The sequence below is a fragment of a genome, unplaced genomic scaffold (genome assembly GCF_019419815.1).
Source record: "Pyrus x bretschneideri cultivar Hongxiangsu unplaced genomic scaffold, Pyrus_bretschneideri_v1 Contig131, whole genome shotgun sequence".
Classification (NCBI taxonomy): Eukaryota; Viridiplantae; Streptophyta; class Magnoliopsida; order Rosales; family Rosaceae; genus Pyrus; species Pyrus x bretschneideri.
Genome location: NW_025999426.1, coordinates 197,414 through 217,748, shown reverse-complemented (window position 1 = coordinate 217,748; position 20,335 = coordinate 197,414). Strand labels below are relative to the sequence as shown.

The 20,335-nt window shown below is 36.7% G+C and overlaps 1 protein-coding gene across 5 annotated transcripts; it reads right to left on the bottom strand.

The window, feature by feature from the left end:
- Window positions 1–64: 64 nt before the first annotated feature.
- On the bottom strand, window positions 65–18,990 carry LOC103944414 (protein SWEETIE). 5 transcript variants are annotated; one of them, XM_048579393.1, is made up of 48 exons: window positions 18,552–18,990; window positions 18,000–18,207; window positions 17,632–17,738; window positions 17,001–17,237; window positions 16,811–16,900; window positions 16,628–16,715; window positions 16,446–16,507; window positions 16,034–16,138; window positions 15,388–15,477; window positions 15,187–15,267; window positions 14,871–14,939; window positions 14,578–14,703; window positions 13,766–13,869; window positions 13,254–13,386; window positions 12,966–13,072; window positions 12,626–12,736; window positions 12,285–12,452; window positions 12,033–12,119; window positions 11,794–11,887; window positions 11,580–11,648; window positions 11,377–11,499; window positions 11,139–11,207; window positions 10,941–11,045; window positions 10,753–10,841; window positions 10,060–10,216; window positions 9,269–9,418; window positions 8,994–9,043; window positions 8,767–8,866; window positions 8,612–8,668; window positions 8,461–8,528; window positions 8,194–8,287; window positions 7,675–7,874; window positions 7,034–7,178; window positions 6,865–6,933; window positions 6,173–6,229; window positions 5,891–5,977; window positions 5,665–5,793; window positions 5,360–5,563; window positions 4,778–5,239; window positions 3,893–3,958; window positions 3,014–3,111; window positions 2,811–2,910; window positions 2,519–2,657; window positions 1,962–2,272; window positions 1,730–1,864; window positions 1,477–1,641; window positions 1,256–1,381; window positions 65–1,055 (listed from the first exon to the last, which is right to left on the bottom strand). In XM_048579393.1, the coding sequence occupies exons 1-48, from the start codon at window positions 18,717–18,719 to the stop codon at window positions 264–266; spliced, it is 6,651 nt and encodes a 2,216-aa protein (XP_048435350.1). In that variant the 5' UTR covers window positions 18,720–18,990; the 3' UTR covers window positions 65–263. The 5 variants fall into 5 exon arrangements, with proteins under 5 accessions (XP_048435350.1, XP_048435349.1, XP_018502281.2 ...); XM_048579392.1 differs by having other exon boundaries at window positions 2,811–2,913; window positions 18,552–18,989; XM_018646765.2 differs by having other exon boundaries at window positions 2,820–2,910; window positions 18,552–18,989.
- Window positions 18,991–20,335: the final 1,345 nt, after the last annotated feature.

Below are 20,335 nucleotides of genomic sequence, written 5' to 3'. Positions count from 1 at the left end.
CCGTTGGTTATTTCCATCTCCAATGGAAAATGTAGAGTTCTCATCTTGACCGAAAAATATGAAAAAAAAAGTAAACTTGTGTATTTTTTCTATATCTCTTGAAGGTGATAAAGGCAATAGTGTTGTAACTTGTGAGAAGGGTAGGGTTCTGATTTCACTCATCATACCATATTTTTTGTTTCTATGATTCATACAAGTGACTATAATATCAATACTGTTGTTAACTTAAAGAGTAACACAATTCTCAATTTAACGTAGCGCCATCAGTCTAGGTTGTGCTTGAGGCGAGACTTTTCGGAAGCTGCTTCTTCCTTGTCTTCTCTTTTATCAGACACTTCCTCATCAAGTGGCAGAGGATCTGACGATACCTGCCCTGCTTTATCATCACCCTTCTCTTTTTTCTCCTGCACATGATGCCCTAAATTCATCTCAACTGATGCTTCAGCATCTTCACTAGGATCATCAAGTTCAGATGCCATATGCTCAGTCCTCACTTGGTTCAACCCTGCTGCCATTCCCTCTTGTCTGGAAACCACTTCCTCGTCTCTCATCAAATGCTGATCATCGTTTGGCCCGATAATACTGCTATTAGTTTGGAGATCACGTGGTTCTTCTGCCTCGGTATTGTTGGTTGGTGGGTTACCCTGTGGGGATTTTAGGCCATCTGATATCACCTCCCTTTCACCAGCCTCCTGATGGTCTGTATCGTTGACTGCATCCATGTTGTTGGGAGGATGCAGAATAGATTCTCCATGAGTGTAATCACTCTGCGTATTCACTTCCAAGTCAGGTTCTTCCACCGTGCTTTCTATTTTTGCTTCACTTTCAGCTGCATTTAAAGCGGCAGGAAAAGACTGGAAAGCATCCCAATCATCTTCATCCTCTTCCTCTTCGATTTCTTGGTCATCAGAAAGAGAATGCGCTGTGGTGGCTGATGGCAGAGGTTTCTCTTTGCTTGCCTCTGTTGGAACTGGTAATTTTATCTCTAACGACGGAGTTGTGGGCTTCAGCTGTGTTGCATTATGCTCTTGAGTCACAGACGCACGGATGAACCCCTGAAAAGACAAAGGGATTCCATTTAAATTCTGTTTGTGTCCATAAAAAGTTGAGCCTACAACTCCCAAGTCTTCCAGTTAGTTCCAACACAATAGCAAAATACTTTTGCAAGACATATCCAATACAACAGCATAGAATACCATTCTCCAATCTACAATAGCAAGTGCACCCAACAAAGAAAAGGAAAAGGAAAAGACACCTGAAGTTGCTGTCGATGTGTTACAGGCATAGACAGCAATACATCCTTGAAGTGAACTGCTGAGGAAGGAAGCTGAGCAAGATGAGAAACAAGCCTTACAGCAGTGCTTCTTAATGTATTGACTTCCTGCCAATGATGCATGATTGGAAAACCATCAGTCAAACAAGTGATAAAAAGGCAGTTTGAATTTTAGAGGCCGTAGAGGCTGCTTATTTTATTACCAGTGAAGAACCTTCTTCTGAAGCCTTGAAAACCACGACTACGGCTTCCAGGAGTAAATTCATAAAACCTCTCTGACATTCACTAGGTTTTGAAAGTGTTTGCAGCACTACTAAGAGTCTTAAGCATTCGCCAGCAACAGTTGCTGATTTTTCAGTTACAGGTTTCTGTCAACAAAAGACCTTCAGAACGACAAATACCAGAGACTAAATGGGAAATGGGGTTATAATTATCTAAAAGGATAGTCTGAAACACCTTTACAGCATTCTGGATTATCACAAAAAAATCTGCTGTAAGCTCCCCAACAAAAAGCATTAAAAAATTGTTGCCTTCCGCATTTGGGGTTTTCTGTACCAAACTTCTTAGCACTTGTAACACAATTGATTGAACCTGTGCACAATAGAAAAAAAAAAAAAAAAATTATACGAAGTTTTGACATTCTTGGAAAAAATGACCATAAAAGTACAAAGAAAGCATATGAATGTACCTGAACATTTGAATCGTTAAGTACAGTTTGAACACATTTTGTGCAGTATTTAAACAAAGGATAATAGACGGAGTCACCATCTCTATTCTCATCAAGATAATCTATTTCATAACCCAACTTGGCAAATGATATAGTTTGTTCAAGAGAGAAAGCAAGCTTTGTTTGCAGTAGTATGTGCAAGTCGGATCTCTTATTTTCCTGCAGATGAATGGACTTAATGCAATCCTCGGTCAAATCAGTCATCACATTCAGACAAGTTCCCAATAACTTTTGCATATGAACAAGACCATCTTCACCAACACCGGATTTATCTGCGAAATGAATTCTGTTTAGCCTAACTTTATTAATCAAGAAGCCACTGTTTTATTAAAAAAAACTGGCATAATCTTTGACATGAATATAGAAGGAAAAAAAGCCTCAAATGGACGTAGATGTGTAGGAATTATGTTGGAAAGTAAATTGACAACAAAGAAAATGGAGGCTATGGAAGAGTTTTGGTTTTTGATCAGATTAGATAAATAGACTGCTCAGATCAGTTTCATTGTTACAATGCTCACCATCAATAAATCTTTTCAATAATAGACTTGTGCACTTGAAAAAATTGTCCACCTTGGAGAAATAAAACTCAGTCGAGGCTTCTCTGATTCCCTTGTAGCCAATTAAAAGAAACGCCAATGCCGCAGAGACTAGTTGTGTCTGCGAGCCAAAACATGCAGTTCAGTGAAAAGATGAAAATTAGTGATTAACACAGTTGTTAAGAATTCTATAAAAAATACAGTTATGAAAAAGTGCACGGCAATTGTAGAACTTAGAAATCATTCCCATTCGAACTTATAAGAATGGATACACCTTACTGACCCTTGGTTGAAAACAGTTCACAAGTGTTTCTGCAGTGATAAATAATGTGGATATCAAATCCTCCGACAGTTTGTCCAGAGAAATTGCCTTACTACTGAACACAAAAGGGATGAACATTCAGCTGATTGAGAGTGATATCAGAAGTTTAAAATTAAAAAGTAAAAATAAGTGCGTAGATTGACAGATTCCAGTACCTTTGAAACACTTTGTAAAGATAAGCCAAACAAAGTTCCATTGCCAAATAAGCAAAGTTGTCCACTTCATAAAAAGATTCAGGGCAGTTCTTCAAAATCTATTGAAAGAATTAAAATAAAACACCAATTCAGAATCTGTGACAAAGACAATACACACACAGAACTAATCTCTTATACGGTCTCTGTAAATGGAAGGTTCCCTGGCCAAATAAGTAAAGTTGTCCACTTCATGAAAAGATTCAGGGAAGTTCTTCACATTTGAAAGAATCAAAATAAAACCAAAATTCAGAATCTGTGACTGACACATTACACACAGAGAACTAGTCTCTTATAAGGTCTTTACATACCGAAATCTTTTTGACATTACAACTAGGAATCTCTGGCCACAATTTTCTAAACATATAAATATGCAGCCAACTTTATTAAAGGATATGATTCCTACCAAGCCAGCGCACTAAAATTTCAAAAAAAAAAAATATATATATATATATATATATATATGTATAAGTAAATAAAAAGCAACTTACTATTCTGCAGATCAACTTATTGTTCTGCAGATCCACATACACACTTTTATAGAAAGAGCTTAAGTTTAGCAAAGTGCAAATGGTTCTTAGACATATCAGTACGAGTGTAAAAAGGCATGTTGGCAGGTGGATGGTACCAAAGGAACTGGAATGGTAAGTAGTAATTGAACAAATACATCATAAGATTCTGAAAGTAACTCACAATCCAAAGATAATTCAGCCTCAATTAATTGGTAAGAACTTCACGTGTATTGTCTTAGAATATGAAAAATCAACATGTGAAGCAGCATAGATACTCATCATAATACTAAAAAGGCCTTAAATTATCTAAGAAGACTTGTTTTTTTATTACCTGTGATATTACAGACACTGAAAGACTATCCCAGGAATTATCCATGCACATAGAATATGAGAAAACCTGCATCAGTCAAATATGAAAAAAGAATTACTACACAAATATCAAAGTTAACAGGTGCCCTGTGTAATATTAGAAGACCAAAACTGGTGACTGCACAATTCAAAAGAAACAGACAGGGAACACGTAAGTGACATGTCAGATACCACTGTCATATTCCAAAACTTTTCTTAATTATAGAATTTGCAACGATGACAAAGTTGGTGTCTACTTTCTCTTAACAAAAACTCATTTCATTGTTAAGAAGCATATGGCTTCATGAGTAACCCAACCGCACAAATAATGAAAAGAAATCAATTAACTCTTAATCAAACTACCATATTGCACCACACTGACAACATTGTAATGCTGCATCTTTAGGAAATGTTTACTAATTATAAACATATAAAGGGAGGTGGACTTTTGATTAAAAGATGTGAGTTGTACAATGTATGTGTGCTGCACTAGATTTTCTATTGCTGAGAATACAACTTATTCTGTTTGACTTGCAAACTCATTAACTCCCTTACATCGTAACTGATAAACAGAATAACATTTGATGATCACCTTAGAAGGAAAGGAAACAATAATGAGCAGAACTATAAGGATCCAAGAATTTGAAGAGATCAATTAATAATTTATCTGTGACAGTCCTTTTTTTCAATGTCTTTTGATCATTGCAATGCAGTAAAATGAGTCATTCAGACGATTCTGGATTGAAGATGATCACTTCCTACATAAAACTGCATATGAGAACATGTGGGTCTTTTCACAGGATGCCTATGCACACATTAGATCTTTTAGGAGTTAATAAGAGAAAGAGAAAAGGAAACGGATAGCCACCTGTAGCAGTTCTCTGCATATGTCCAAAGTGAGAAATCCCGCACTGGCAAACCTTTTGGTCGACAGAAACTGGAAAACCGGTAATGCAATTTCATATAACTTAATTCCTGGGAAAGAAAACCCTTCACTAGCTGAATCTCCACCGTTACTAGCTTTAATGAAATAAAGTGGACTTTTCAGTTCACCAAGGGTAGAATATTGGCCCTGAAATAAGACCAGTAGAGCAAATCCCCAAAGAAATTGATATTCTTCGGATTCCAATTTAACCATGCGATGTCCAGACAATAAGTTATTGCTTGATATATTTTGAGTAGTGGAGTTTGAATACTCGTTCTCTTCAATATTCACAGGAACTGCATCCAATGCAATTGCCTGCAATATTACTGGCCACGATTCTTCTAAGCAAGGTTGCAACTTTGACGATACCAGAGGTGACTGAATTCCATCAAGAAATGGATTCCACTGTAAGAAGAAAGAAATATAAGATGGTAGCCACAAAAACATTAAAAAAATTCATATTTGTGAAAACAAAGCACAAATGCAAAGGAAGAAAGCTAGCAGTTTTCCTATCATTTAGCTGACCTTTGTCTTAAGATGCAAGCACAAGAATACATAACTGTAATCCTTCAAAACACTAATCCAGTACTTCCCAAGCATACTTGAACTCTTTGAAAATAATGGTAACAATGCTAGATATTCATCAGGAACCCCACTATGGTGTCTCCTCAAGAACGCATATGTATAACATTTGAGAGAGGCATGAGCAGCAAGAAGTCTTATCTTGATCTACATTACAATTAATAAATTAGTTTACCCTTTAAAACGTAAAATGGATTCCTTCAATCAAGAAAACATAAAAACAAAGTTGAACAATGAAATTTATATACCTTGCATGAGACCCATTCTGCAAATGAAGGATAATACAGGTCCTTAAATTCATTCAATGGTCGTGAAATTAATGCATATACGCGTTTAACAGCAATTTGATCGCCCTTAATTATTCCACTAGTCAGTGTCTGTAATGACAATTGATTTCACATTGTCAGTTACACAAATAAATAAATAGGAAGAAACCTAGGAAAAGATAAAATTAGATTTGTCTTTATCGAGAACCTTCGTAGCAAGCTGGAAGCCTGCTTCCAATAGAATAGGGCCAGAGGACGAGTCTAAGGCAGTGCGGACAGCAGATACGAGCTGGGCCTGAATTTCATACAGCCTCAATTATAAACACCCCTCCCATTTCCCCCAATAAAAGAGAAACGGAAACTGAAACTCTGTCAAATCCCTCCAAGGAGCTATCACAGAGATAATGGACATCTTTTTGCAATTTAAAATCTATGTCCAGGAAATCCAATAGAAGCAAGTGAAAGAAAAGCACAAACACTTCTGACATACCTGATACTGTTCTAGTAGGAGATGCCCTGGAAGCTCCGGGTCAGGTGTCTTTTCAAACTGTTCCCAGCATCACAGGACAGACATTTTTATGAACAAAACAAACTACATGATATAAGAATAAAAAAAAATATTTAAATTATACAAAGGAATTTGCCTGACTAGATAGCAGTGACATATAGGCTACGGTACAGAATGGAAAATAGGATGCTCTCCCGTCTCAGCCCAATCGGGGTATAAATTAAAAGACCGTAAGACAGGAAAGGGGAGTAGTAATTAATAGAAACTACTTCCATTTCAAAGATTTAGGGAAAATGAAAATAGAAGTCAAGTATGTATCAGAAAATACGATGTGAAGAAGAGGTATTAAGAACTATATATGAAACATATCATATTCAATTACACATAAGAACTATTTTCTTTAATATTGAGGAACAAGACAAAGCCAAACAAAGTACAGGCAAGGCTTGGATTTTAGGAGCCCAAGCATGACCCAGGACTGTATTTGCAAATTTCTATATTCCTACAGGGTTGAAAGGACTGAGGTGATTTTTCCTCAATTAGTAATTAAGAAACATAATGAACAACTGAAAAATAAGATAAAATATCCAAAGAAGTCCTAAATCTACCCAACCAAGTGGTGCTGCTGTGATAGCATATAAACTAGTAGAATAGCATGTCTTATACAAACTCACCTTATCTGTAATGGTACTCAGAAGCCCCACACCAATTGGCTGCATGTTTTCCAACTGGATCGTGCTTATCTAAGAAAATTAACAAGAAACGTCAGCTCTAACATGTATTTCAGGCATTTGATATGACATAATAAAAATTTAAAAGAAAAAAGAAACTTCACATCCACACCTGGTATGCAAGAGCTATAAGTTCTTGTATATGGAGGACGAGCCAATCACTAGAGGCCTGTCTATTAGTAGGTTGGCTCCTAGCAGTACAGAGATCAAAATGAGCTGGATTCTTTCCAACAGCTTTAGGTAGGTAACTCAAACACCTACAAAGCAACAAATTACTAAATCAATTAAACGAAGAATAGCATAAGTTAAGACAAAAGTTCATGACTAGTTCTTTGAAAGGGAAAAGGGGGGTTGTGCCTTGGTAAGTGTCAAACAAAAGAGGGTATCTAAAGGCATGGGCTATGCACATTTACACCTTTCTTCTGGCTCGTACAGTATGCAGACTAAAATTAATTTTATGCTAAATGAAATTTCTTTCATCTGATATTTCAATTGCTACTTTAAAATTAATCACAAACTTCGTTGATTATTCTTTTCTTGAGGTCCATGACATAATAATCATAGGCACTTCTGCTGCACTTGCTTGTTTCTTTTTCATACAATGTCTATTTTTGCCTTGTGGAATCATGCCCGACACAAACTTGGGCTGCAGCCTTCAACATGCGTGAACTTTGGCCACATTTGGGGGTGCGCCTCTGTGCAGTAGATTTAATGCATAAATTCAGACAGTGCATGGAAAATATCATCACGTACTCAGCAGCAAAAACTCTGGTTCGGTATCTGAGGTGTTTATCTCTGTTCAGAATACCATGGAGCACACCTGTGGTGCTAGAAACCATGTTCTCATCATCTTCTCCAAAATTTACACTTGGGTCACCCTCTATACCCTTTGAAGAATCATTTTCTAAGCTGCTACTACTATCAGCATTTCTTCGCGTTGATGTGGCAAGAATCTGATAAAGATTTTGACAATTCACTGAATTAGTAATTATACTTTCCAAGACAAGACAGTTACTGCGTATAAATAAGCATGTACAAAGCCTTCTTCCATCAAGAAAAAGAAAACGCTTATCAATCAAGAAAATTGGGGATAAAGTGATTTACAAAGTACCATACTTCTATTAACAAAAAGAAACCAAGCTCAATGGATAGAAGTATAAAGGTATTCCAAATAGTTTTCGTCTCTTTTTTTTTTTCTTTCAAAATTTACATCCAAAATGTTATTATCCGTGTCACACTCTGGATTAAAAGAAACAGACTCAAGGAGCTTACCACATTACGACAAATTGATATCCAATGAGATGGACAGGAAGGGCATGATGCATAGAGCAATCGCATGATTGTGGTGCGCACCAGATCCCCTATCCTACAAGGATAAAAATAAGGGGAGATACGTTATTTTGCTTCTCTCTCTCTCTCTCTCTCTCTCTCTCTCTCTCTCTCTCTCTCTCTATAAAACTTAAAAATGAATGTCACAAAAAACGGGGGGATGGGGGAAGAACACACTACAAGAAACCAGGCTAAAAGTGAAGTAAATACTCAGAATCTGTTTCTTCATCCAGCATGTGAAATAACTTCTCCTCTATTTGCTCAACAACAATGGAGACCTGTATAATGGAGAATCAATAAATGATATGATTTATCGTGATGAGACTTGTATTTGAAGACGGAAAATAACATGAGGGCGTACTGGATCTTTTTCAATCAGATGTCGTAGAGTGGAAACAGCTAGATGCCTTAATGCTGGCTGTTTGAAATAGGAGAGGAAAAAGGGTAAAACTTCATATTATGGAAAGAAGCAGAAATATATAAGCATATGAATTTCACCAGCCACAGAAACAAAACCTGTCTTGAGGACAAAGTAGGTAGAAGAGTTTGCACATGGGTGTGCACGGAAACAGCTTGTGGTGCAAAAAGAACAAGTTGCTGGGTAAAGCGTACACTCCTGCAACAATAATAGCTTTTGAATGGAGCCAATTTCTATTCTCTAACACAAAACCAAAACAAACAATTGCAGAAGAGAACATATTACATGAAAACTAAATAAGGCTTGAACAAATTGGAATACATACTCGAGTATCGTTGCTGTTTCTTGCCCAGAGCTTATCTCTGAAACAACAGACTACAAAAATAAAAATTGAAAAAAAAATCAACAAATGGACATCAGTCATTAACTGTAATATGAATGCAAAGAGATGATAGTTAGTCTGTTGAAATTTCACCAAGAAAAATAAAATTAAACTTAATCAGTATGTTCTGAAATATGCCAATTCCAAACATGATAAAACATATTAGTATTACAGCAGAAGCTCAGAGGTAGTGGAAAACTATGATAATAAAATAATACCTGGCAACGTGAAAAGAAAATACTGCCAGGGGCAAGTTCAGGACCAAGAACAGCAACAATAGCATTTATAAGACGACCAACACCTTGCTGAAGTGCAACCCATCCATTCTCCTCGGACAAAAGAATTTCCAGAGCAAGACCAAGTGTTGCCTACAGAGAAGAAATGTGACAAGAGAACATGTTGAGTCAAGTACAAACTAAAAATTTGTCTGCTAAGAGGTACAAATCTAAGATGACAGTCTGTTCTAACAACAAAACCTAACAAAAAATACACATAGTTAGAACTTAGAGGCTATCAGTTATCACTGATTAAGAAAACCCTATCAGTTAATCTACTTCATATAAGGGCAATCACTTTTCAGTACACAATACAAGAGATATCGATACTACTCACAAATGTATCATTTAAACAAGGCAGCAGAGTAATTCAAACAAATGTCATTTATTCACCATCAATACCCTTGATAGTTTACAAACAGTTAATCAGTCATAGGGTCTGACTTTTAATACGAAGTATCACGTTGCCTCAGAGATACAAAGGTCAAAGCATGCCAAAAGTTTCTGTAAAATCACTTCGAGGTCTAAATCAACAACAATATACTTATCCAAGTTAACGAAACAATTAGTAACAAAAATACTACCATCTCAAGAGAGCACTGAACAGAATCTAACATAAAAAGATACCACAACAGTTGCAAATTTCTTTCCTTCTATTGCCAAAATTGTATTCAGTTTATGCCAATGTAAATAGCATTACTTTAACGCATACAACCATTAAAAACATGAGTTACCTGGACTTGAGATACAAAGGACAAGCCAGCAGCTTCAATGGTCAACAGAAGCCCATGCAAAGACCATATCTGTAAACCAGCTATTGAACTTTTAGAAAGCAACGAGATTGAGCTCACAGTTGAAGGCACTAAAGTTGACAATGCCATGCCTCCTGCACTGCAGGCATAATATGTAAGGACAGTGAGAAAAAGTATAACTTCTACTTAAGATATCTAGTTCATCATCAAAAGGATCACTTATTGAAAATTTAAAAATCAAAAGAAAAAAAAGGATTGGCAAAGATATCAGGTAATAGTAGGACTCCACGAGAGAACAACTCATCCTAAAATCTGCATGTGATGTGATAAACAAACAATAGTTTTGGTATATATAGACCTAACTCAAGTGATTATCACAATTGTCTCCCCCGGATATGAACTATATATCAACTGCAAATGGCTCATGAGTTGTGACTTGCATTCTGAGGAAACTTTCAAATTTAATAGCACCAAGGGAGGTGCAATGCAAGTGTGATACAACGACACCTACCTTCAGGCATGTATCTGCTTCATAGAAAGAGGTTGCAAAAGAAAGCGATAGAATAGACTTTTCTATATGCTACTTAAGATTAAGACTTAATATTTAAGAGTACCACTCAGAATATTCCTGTAAATATTCATAAAACGAACTTAAAAGGAATTTCAATATGTCACCTGCGATGAATGCAGCCAAGAGCAAAAGCAATTGATCCAGCATAGTTTGAATCTGTTGCCCCAGTTAGGTCACCATGCAGAGATCTAGTCTGTTTGACACCCAAACAATGAATCAGAGTGGGAAGGAAAGACGAAAAGGAAAGCTGCACGGTCAGCAACATGACAGAAATTCAAAGAACAAAATTGACCATTCTTGCTGTAAAGATATCGTTTCCAAGACGAGCTAAAAGACCAAGACATTCTGATGAAGCCCTACGTTGTGATGGACAGATGTCTCCCTCTGCCAGAATGCTCTGTTAAATCAGGACAACACATGTCAGTACAGATGGTGTGTGAGTACCACACTTCCTGACCAATAACATATCCATCTTTATTAAATTAGGCACCTGAAATATCGCCTGTGCGGAATTTAGTATCTCAAGTGATAATGGCTGGGGACGCAAGGAAAGCAAAGTCTGAGGAAAGCATTTAAACATGAATTTTAATGCCAGACATTGCAAAACAAGATATAGTAGATAAGAAAAGTAAAACCAGCACCTTAAATCCTGAAAGTAACCACACATATATTGGTTATGCTCACTGTGCAAAACAAGATATAGTAGATAACAAAAGTAAAACCAGCACCTTAAATCCTGAAAGTAACCCCACACATATATTGGTTATGCTCGCTGCATGCCATGGTTGCTTTTTTCCAGCTTTCAGGCACTGCTCAATCATTCCAAGAAGTGACAGCATCCCCCCACTATCCTGGGATGTTAGTTCCAACTGATGTCAACGACCAACCAGTCAATTGTAAGATAAGTCCAAATATGACAAAGTTTCCCTACCTGAGAGGCAAACAAGACGCCAAAGCAGAGGAGCATCTGGTTCACCAATGTCTTGTTTACTGGTTCCGGCTTCATAAGCAAGTTTAAAAAGTAACTATCAGTATTGACAGAAGCATGTCTCTATAAACATTAAGTACAGGAGCTGACTTAAATAGCTTCAACATAGCAAAGCTAAAATAAACAAATCTGACTTACAACAGTTAAAAAACTGTACCTGAGGAAAGCTACAAACTTCATTCTCCCAGACACAAGGAATAAGGCCGTTTTTGCCACCTTGAAATGCACGAAGTTCATCTTCAAACCAATCTCTAAGTAAACACAATTAACAATAAACAAATATCACCTGAACTGAAAAAGAAGCAAAGAAAACGACTGAAAGCTCTGAAGCTCTGACAAAATTAAATTACAATGTTCAGTAGTAGTTTAAGACAAAGCCAGTGGAAAGGTATACACCTTCCAGGAATCCAGGGACCCAACCATGCATCTCTTTTGTCTAACAGAAACCTCAAGCATGTACTTTCTTCACATCCAGAAGCCTCTCTTTTATGTCAGCAACAAGGAAAAAAATCCAAGTCAGACACAAAATAACATTTAAATTTTTAAATAGGTCTTGGCAGTTGAGCTAATGCCCTTTTATTTACGACAGAAAGAAAAAAGAAGTCAAATGCAAGGTAATGCGACAGTATAATAGGCAGCTAACTTTACATGAATGGGCTTGTGCAAATTTGAAGAACCATGGGGTGGTCATTCTTATATGCTGTTGGATCAGGAAGAGACTGGTAAGCTATTAATGTCCGGATGATAAATATATCCAAAGCAGGCTTCACATTTGGCAGTTGCTTGGCCGCTATCAGCGATATATACGATAAAGCCCTGCATTCCATCTCATCTCAGAAAATAGTTTTGAGCATGATCTAAAAGTAACACAGCTTCTGATTTAAACTGAGCATATGAAACTTGTCCTTGTAACAGCAAGACATGCAGTGACCAGAACCAACCATAAACTGGACAAATTAGAGAACAAAATTGAGATAAAACAAACTTACCTACTCAGGTATACAAGTACAGGTTGAAGCAAAATCCCGTTATTCCCATCATTAGGAGAAAGAAAGCATCTTAAAAATGCAGTAAGTGCATCAACTGCAGCAGACCACATTCTACAAGGCAACAAGATGAATTGTTAACCGCTGAAAATGAAATTAGTCATGTACGCCCTAGCCCTAACTTGTATCAGATAGTTCAATCGTACTGCAATGGCTAATGCATTAAATACCTTGAGAATCTCAAAAGTTTAAAGACAGAAGCGGGAAAGTGCAGTAAACTGAGAGAGTTTGAGGAATATGAGGACATAAGCCAGTATACAGAAATTATACAATACATACTAACCGTATCCTACTCGTCAAATCTCCAGTTTGGTTAGTTTCATCGTCTAGATTTCCAGTAAAGAGGGAAGCCCACAAGGAAAGAATATCAAAAACCTGGTCTTCAAGTTCCTGCATGCATGAAGAAAATCCCCTTAACGTACATATAGTATATCTTTTAATTCAATAATACAAGCTCCTTGACCTGTGACTTGAAAGGTAAAAGTAGATTAGGATATCTAGAATCGATGCCAGGACTGAACTGAATATTGCCTAGTGAAGAAAATTAAAAGATACAGCGATGATCTTCTACCTCCTTTGGCATAGAAGCTAACAGGGATGACAAAAGTAACCACCCAGCTTCTTTTTCAATTGTAGCTGCCATTGGGTTCCGACTAGATTCATTCAGCATCTTCTTTGTAACTTCAAGGATTGACCTGGGCAATCTGTAATAGCAACACGTAAAAACTAGCTTTAAAAAACCAACAGTTCACAGTGACAGGAAAAAAAAACAGGTTGAATGTAACAATGACCATAACAATAAAAATCTACGCCAAATATAAAACGGTTGAATTCAAAGGCCCCCAGCAGTATATATGACATGAAGAAAACAAATTAAAGATAAGGAAACAAAAAGTATGAAACTGCTCCAACAATTGATGCTAAGAAAAAAGGTGATAAATAGCCAACGTATCTACTTCTGTTTCTTGGGAATAAGAAGGCTTCTATTACAGCTAAGCCACAGAACCAATGACTGCTATCTCCTATAGATATCTAATTATTATTTGTTCCTTGTGGACACACAAAATAAGATGACATCTTTACCTGGCAGGAAAACCGAGAGGTAATTTTGGGGAAATGGACACCAGAGCTGCCAAGACAGTAGCTTGTCCATGCAAAGAATCAAGCTCTAATTGCAAAGTACTCCCCTGAGAAACATAAATAAGAGCAATTTACTTAACAGATGCCATAGTTAATAGGATTATAGGACACATTCCAAAGAATGCTTACAATCAACAAACAGAATATGACAATGAAAAGTTTGTCATTATTCCACTGGCCCAAGATTCCTAAAAGTGGTTTGCTAACTTTAAACTGTGCTCTGAAAACATTGATACTTCAAAAGAGAAATTGCAAAAAGTTGGATGCTTCATGAGAAGGACCAATAAAACATGGCAACAAGTGATTTATGTGGGAGACTATATGTAGAAGCGTCAACCAAAAGAGGTACCACCAGCTCAGCTGACTAACCAGCTAGAATATGAAACACTGTGGTATGAAATACTGTGGCATAGGCAAAAAGAACATGTAACAGCTAGAATATGAAGCCACGACCGGAAAGCAGAAAACAGGAAGATAAAAACTCCAGGCAGTTACCATCAAAATAAACAGGAGTAGTTTGATAAGGCACTATGACTGACATAGGCATGCTGGTGAAAGAACAAACAAAAACAGAACAGAACAAAACAAAACAAAACAAAACAATCAAGCAACAATAGCTACTACTACCACCAAGAAAAACTTTCAGAACTTGCAAATGAATAAACAAGCTACATACATTATCATAAGACAAATAAATTGACCAGAAATCAATAAAATGAAGTCGAAAAGACATAACAGTCAACATCGCATCGTACCTTCTCATATGCCACATTTTCTCTCAAAGCATTTAGCATGGTCACTCCATAAGAAATTAAACCACCAACACAGGTGGGATCAACCTCAGCCAGGGCACGTAATGTCAAAGCAGCCTCAATTCGAACCTGACGAAAGATTATCAATTAAACTTCAACTTAGAGATATCATATCTATGAAAGGAGCATAATAATTTTTAATCTATCAAACACCCGACCCCACTTAGTGGGATAAGGCTTGGTTGTTGTTGTTGTAAAGACCTTTGCCTTCAAATAAGAAAGAAATCAGAGCTTACGAGTTGTGAAGAATGAGATACTGCTGCAACAACAGTGTTGTCAAGAACTTCCTTGAAATCAACTGGAACCTGCAAATTGATGGAGCAAACACAACTTCCAAATTAACTACAAGAGGAACAACTAACATCACGGTGTTCTTCCATTCTATGATGTAAATCAGCAAGAAAAATGTTCAAGATATAACTGATAATGTGAACATACCATATTAATATTTAAATGGAATAATTCCTCAGGACATCAGTATGTAAATAACATTACAACCATACAAAAGTTAAAAATAAGAATTGATTATTATATCATTGAAGAGACACTTACCTCTCCCAGCGTTTTCAGGGTATATGATGCAGTACGTAGAGCGGCAATTTTCATGGAAGGACTGGCATCTAGAGACATAAGCTGCAAGTTTCATATAAACATTCAATTACCAAAGGATAGCACAGAACAACATGTAACCATCAGAAGATTTAATTGAAAGAACACCTCCATGACAACAAAACAGGAAATAATTTAGATAACCTGATTCCCAAGAAAACCCAAAAAACTCCTTTGCGTAGGCTCTGCCATTTGATCAGTAACACCAACACGAAGGATATAGAGCACACAAGCCTTGAGTAAAGCAAATGAGGGATAATGGTCAGTTCTTTAAATTAAAGAACAAGAAGATTCATGACAACATTAGCAATCAATGAAGTTGTTACAGTAACTCATATTATGGATCCATCAGATTTAGGTAACAAAAAGCTTGGTCATGTACATAGTGGAGCAACCGTCTTATTTTTTAATGCATGATGCATCAAACTTGTACTTCTTCATATACTGATAAGTTCATCCTTATTCAGCAACTAAAGAAAAAATAGCATCACAGCCTTGGAATCTAAGTATAATTTCATCCTTCAAATTCCAGAATATCTAGACATGCACCAGTATTTATTTCTCAAAAGTGCTAAAGAAAATATATCACATTGTTGATGCTGGTGGCATAAAGCAACCTGTAATTGAACTCGTGCAAAGAATGTGGCCTCTAAGCTTTGTTTTTTGTTTTTTTTTTTTTTTGTTTTTTTTGAGAAACTAAAATCTATCAATTCTTTTTACAAAGACAGAGCTTAAAAGAGAATATACATTATATTAAAGAGTTGAATGCCATGAATTTGTAGAAGAATACCAGTGCATGGGCATCAACAGAATTATCGGAACAAAGCATTTCCATAACCTGAATTGCATAGTTTTGTAGCTCGCTATCTGGATGCATGTATTTTAGACGAATCGCCTGCAATATACAATCCAATAATAAATAACCACTGCTACTCAGGCAAAATGTAAAATAACTGCATGCTCCTTTCCAACGTAGGCCTGTCAGAGGGCAGACTGGTTTAGGGAACACCATACAAAACAGACATTAAATGCAGTGAAACCAAATTAACGGCAGAAATATTGTTAAATGGATAACACTTTCTTGTCAAATAAATTATCCGTATTCAAGATGGTTTTGGTCCATGGAATTCAACTCAGGATTCACCAGAACAACAAAAGGAGAGGGGAAAGAAAAAGGAGAGGAAGTCAATATCAGCATCTACCTGTAAAAAGAATACCCAAGACAAGGTTATGCCAACTCGCACGTCCTTTGACCGAGCTCCAACTACACATTGGAAAATTTTAGTTTCACTAATCCCATGAATTATGAACATCTTTCAAATTCAGTAGCAGGAAAAGTCTTAATGTAAGGGCACCCACACTAGCAGGAAAACAACAAAAATACCTTTTGTGAAAGGCAATGCTAAATGTCTATGCAAACCACCTTCCAGTTTCTTTGCTGGAGGGAAAGGTCCTTTCCCCCTTGGTTGAACCTAGGAGCAAAATAACATATTATGGTTAGATTGTTGACCTAGTTAGATGAAACTTCGAATAGATAAGGAAAAATATCACAGAAACATATGAAAACCTGTGCATGAGGATTCATTCCAAGAGCAAGCAACGAACCCAATGCTTCAGCAAATGCATCACGGACAGAAGAAACAGGATCCTCAAGGGCCTACTATAAGCACCGGCCAAATGATAAGTTTAAGACTGAAATATGAAACACTCAAAAGTACAAGACCAACCAGGAAAACTTGGCAATGAAAAGCATCTACCTTGACACAATAAGAAGCTGAACTGTCTAGCTCTCCCACCCCTAGACTAGGTCCTCCAATAATGGCAAATGCCTTCAGACATCTTGCAGCAGCAATTCTAACAAGAAATGATTTATCACCAACTGCAAACCGCATGATGAGACGAAATGCCTCTGTATATGCTGAAGCTGCTGCGTTTCCACCAGAGCCTTCCAAAGCATTTTGAAGCATATATAAAGCTTCTTGTCTCACAAATTCCTGAGTTACATGCAGTTCAACTTAGAGGCCCAACAAACAAGAAAAATCAAGAACCCAAAAATGAAAACATAAAATATATTCAATATTCAATCATATGGCAAGCCTACGGAATACTTGGGGGAGAATGCTTTATTTCAAAGTATTTTGAGTCTTGACTAGTACTTCCCAACTATTTAGGAATGACCATAGGGTCCTTTACTAGTTGAAGCAGTAAAAATGTCAGTGTGAACATAGAGTTCCCAAAAGCAGCATTGTTCACTCGGTGCAGAAAATGACAAAGACACTTCATCCCTTTCCACTTCTTTCATAATGAAAGTTTACTGAAAATTTTATACCAATAAAAGGAAAAAAGCTAAAAATATTAGAGCAAAAATTACAGATACGATGAAACTACCTCATTAAACTTGAAAAGTTTCGTGGCAATGATAGTCGTTTCAAGTAAACCTGATGTGATTCGCCTCCCAAAATGTCTATATAATTCTCCTAAGCACTGTGCAGCCCCTACATCATAGTATTTGAAATGATAATTATTAATGTTAAAACAAAACACACACACACACACACACACACAAAAAACAGAAAACGGAAAATGTTAAGTGCACTAAATCAGGAAAATGACTGAGTTAAACCATATATAAACAAATAGAAACAGTGGTTAGGAGCTAGACCATATAACCTACATACCGAAGAGCTACATTACCAGTTCACACAAAATGCACATAAAAGTGGAACACATTAATAGGTCCGGTCATTTGGACTAACCAGCAACTTTTTGTGGTTCATTCCTCCTTCCATCAGAAAGAAAGCCTTGGAGACTGCTCGCTCGAGAGTATATGGAAATGCCATCTCCCTTGGATATAACCCTCGCCATAGCAACTGAAGCCAGATGGCGGACAGGTCGCCGAGCACCAAGAGTAAGCAAGGAATATAATGCGTCCTCGCATCTCCTTTGCCACAACAAAATGGATTCCTGCAAGTCATCAATTCAACACCGACCGTTAACAGTTTACACGTACAGAAATTTATCCATCACTCATAACAAATACTATAATGTACTGAAGATCTAATCAATCCAAGTGGTGATATGTATAACTCAGCCCCTACAATTTGAAAACTATTTACAAGAATTCAGGATCTAATCAATCAAATCAAGATGCGGACTCATCAGTCGCCACTACTATGGGCAAACAAGGAAGGAAAATACCACGGAAGCTCTACTTAGTAGATATATACCATATCAAATCCCAATTCGGATGCAGAATAGAATGTACTAAAAACTGAGTAAAAGTGGAAAGAGAATGGAGTGAGAGGGACCTTGGGCTCTTCGTTAATGGCGGATATGAGATCGGAGAGGAGGTCGAAACATAGAAGTGGCTCCTGAGGTTTATGGGATGCTGAGGCGACTATGGACTCCAATTGCGCTACCAATACACCGAACTGAGAGAGGGGCGCATTCTCTGTTGTCACATACTTCTTCGCCATTGTGGAAGCGGCAGTAGAATGATCAAGGAAGACGGACAAGATTGAGAAAACTCAAGTAATACAGTAAATAAAAAACACGGGAACCCTGGTATTTGAACTGGGACGATGACTCTTCACCGTCAGGGTGGCTGTGGGGTCAGTGCAGTCTGGTTGAGGAGGTACGGGGGCCGTGCGCGACGCAGGTGGTGGTGGAGCGAGAGAGGTGAGCAGAGAGGAAGTTCTTTTGTTTGGGACCAAAAAGCGATCAATGGGGTGAGAGACTAGCTTTTTCACCTTTCCAATTTCACCCCAAATCTATTGACGAATCTTCTAACTTGCCCTCCTAAACGGTGTAGTTCGGTTTAATTTGGTTTGGCACTCAATATATAACCCAGTCAATTAGTATTTAACTGTTCAGTTTGGTTCGGTTTTGATTAGTATCGTGATTTAAACCACAGTTTGATTTGGCCAGTTTATGCCTATTCCAACATATCAATGAAAAAAGTCCAAAATTCTGAGAGTTTAATTTTACAAACATCCACACATTTCACACATTCCAATTCAATCAAAAAATTAAGTTTTATGAAACTTAAGTTTCAATTAAACAAAATCTCATGTTTGAAACAACTTATTAGCTACAATCTAAGCAAAAAACACAAACAAATATCATAATTGTTAATTGTTATTACAACTTATAATAATCACTGAATAACCTATAATATGGTGACATGTGAAATAAATTAAATTAATAATTAAAAAACATAAGGTCGACTCGGTTTGGTTTTGGTCAGTTTCAAAAATATCAAACCCGAACAAAATCAAAATAAATGGATTCAATTTGGTCTTTAAATTGTTTGATTTTTCACTTAGTCAAAATCAAACCAAACCGACCAAAACAGTTTGGATTGGTCGATTATGATGCCTACCCTTAATTGCAACTGTTAATTTTATGTTTTGAACGAATTTTGAAATATTTGAGATTTGAACTATTTTAATTAGCCAAATTTCCTCTTCTTGTTAATTTCTACGCATTTCATCTAATTTTCTATATAACAATGTCAAGTGTTCGACACATTTGACACTTATGAGGACAAATTAACCTTTTTCATACCAATTTGAGCCAAAAAAATCAAATCCAACACGAATATGCAGTGTAAGACTTTTAAGTTTGATGTTTCTAAGTTCTAACACAATTTTGTAGTAAAAATATAAGATTGCTTCCTAAAACATATCACGTGCTCAAAAGTGACTAGTAACATAAAACTAGCTGAAAAAAAAAATTAAATAAAATAAAACGTAAAATTGGACTAAATGTGCAAAATTTGACAATGAAGTGTGGCTAATTATAATAGTTCATGTCCCAAAATGTTCAACGAATTAATTTAGGACACAAGTTTGAAGTGATCGTAAAATTCAAGAGGCAAATTGGTAAAACTGAATTTGTCAATAATTGCCCACTTCACTAGTTGATTACACCCAATATTGTAAATTAGGTGTTTACCAGTCAACATCTCAATCCTTCTGTCTCCTAGAATTCCCTCCCCAAATACATGAAATCCGTTGTCGTGAATGACGAAAATCGCGAAGGCAATGGAAATGGTGCTAGTCACTAAACCTTGTATTTGTTTTGTTGGTTT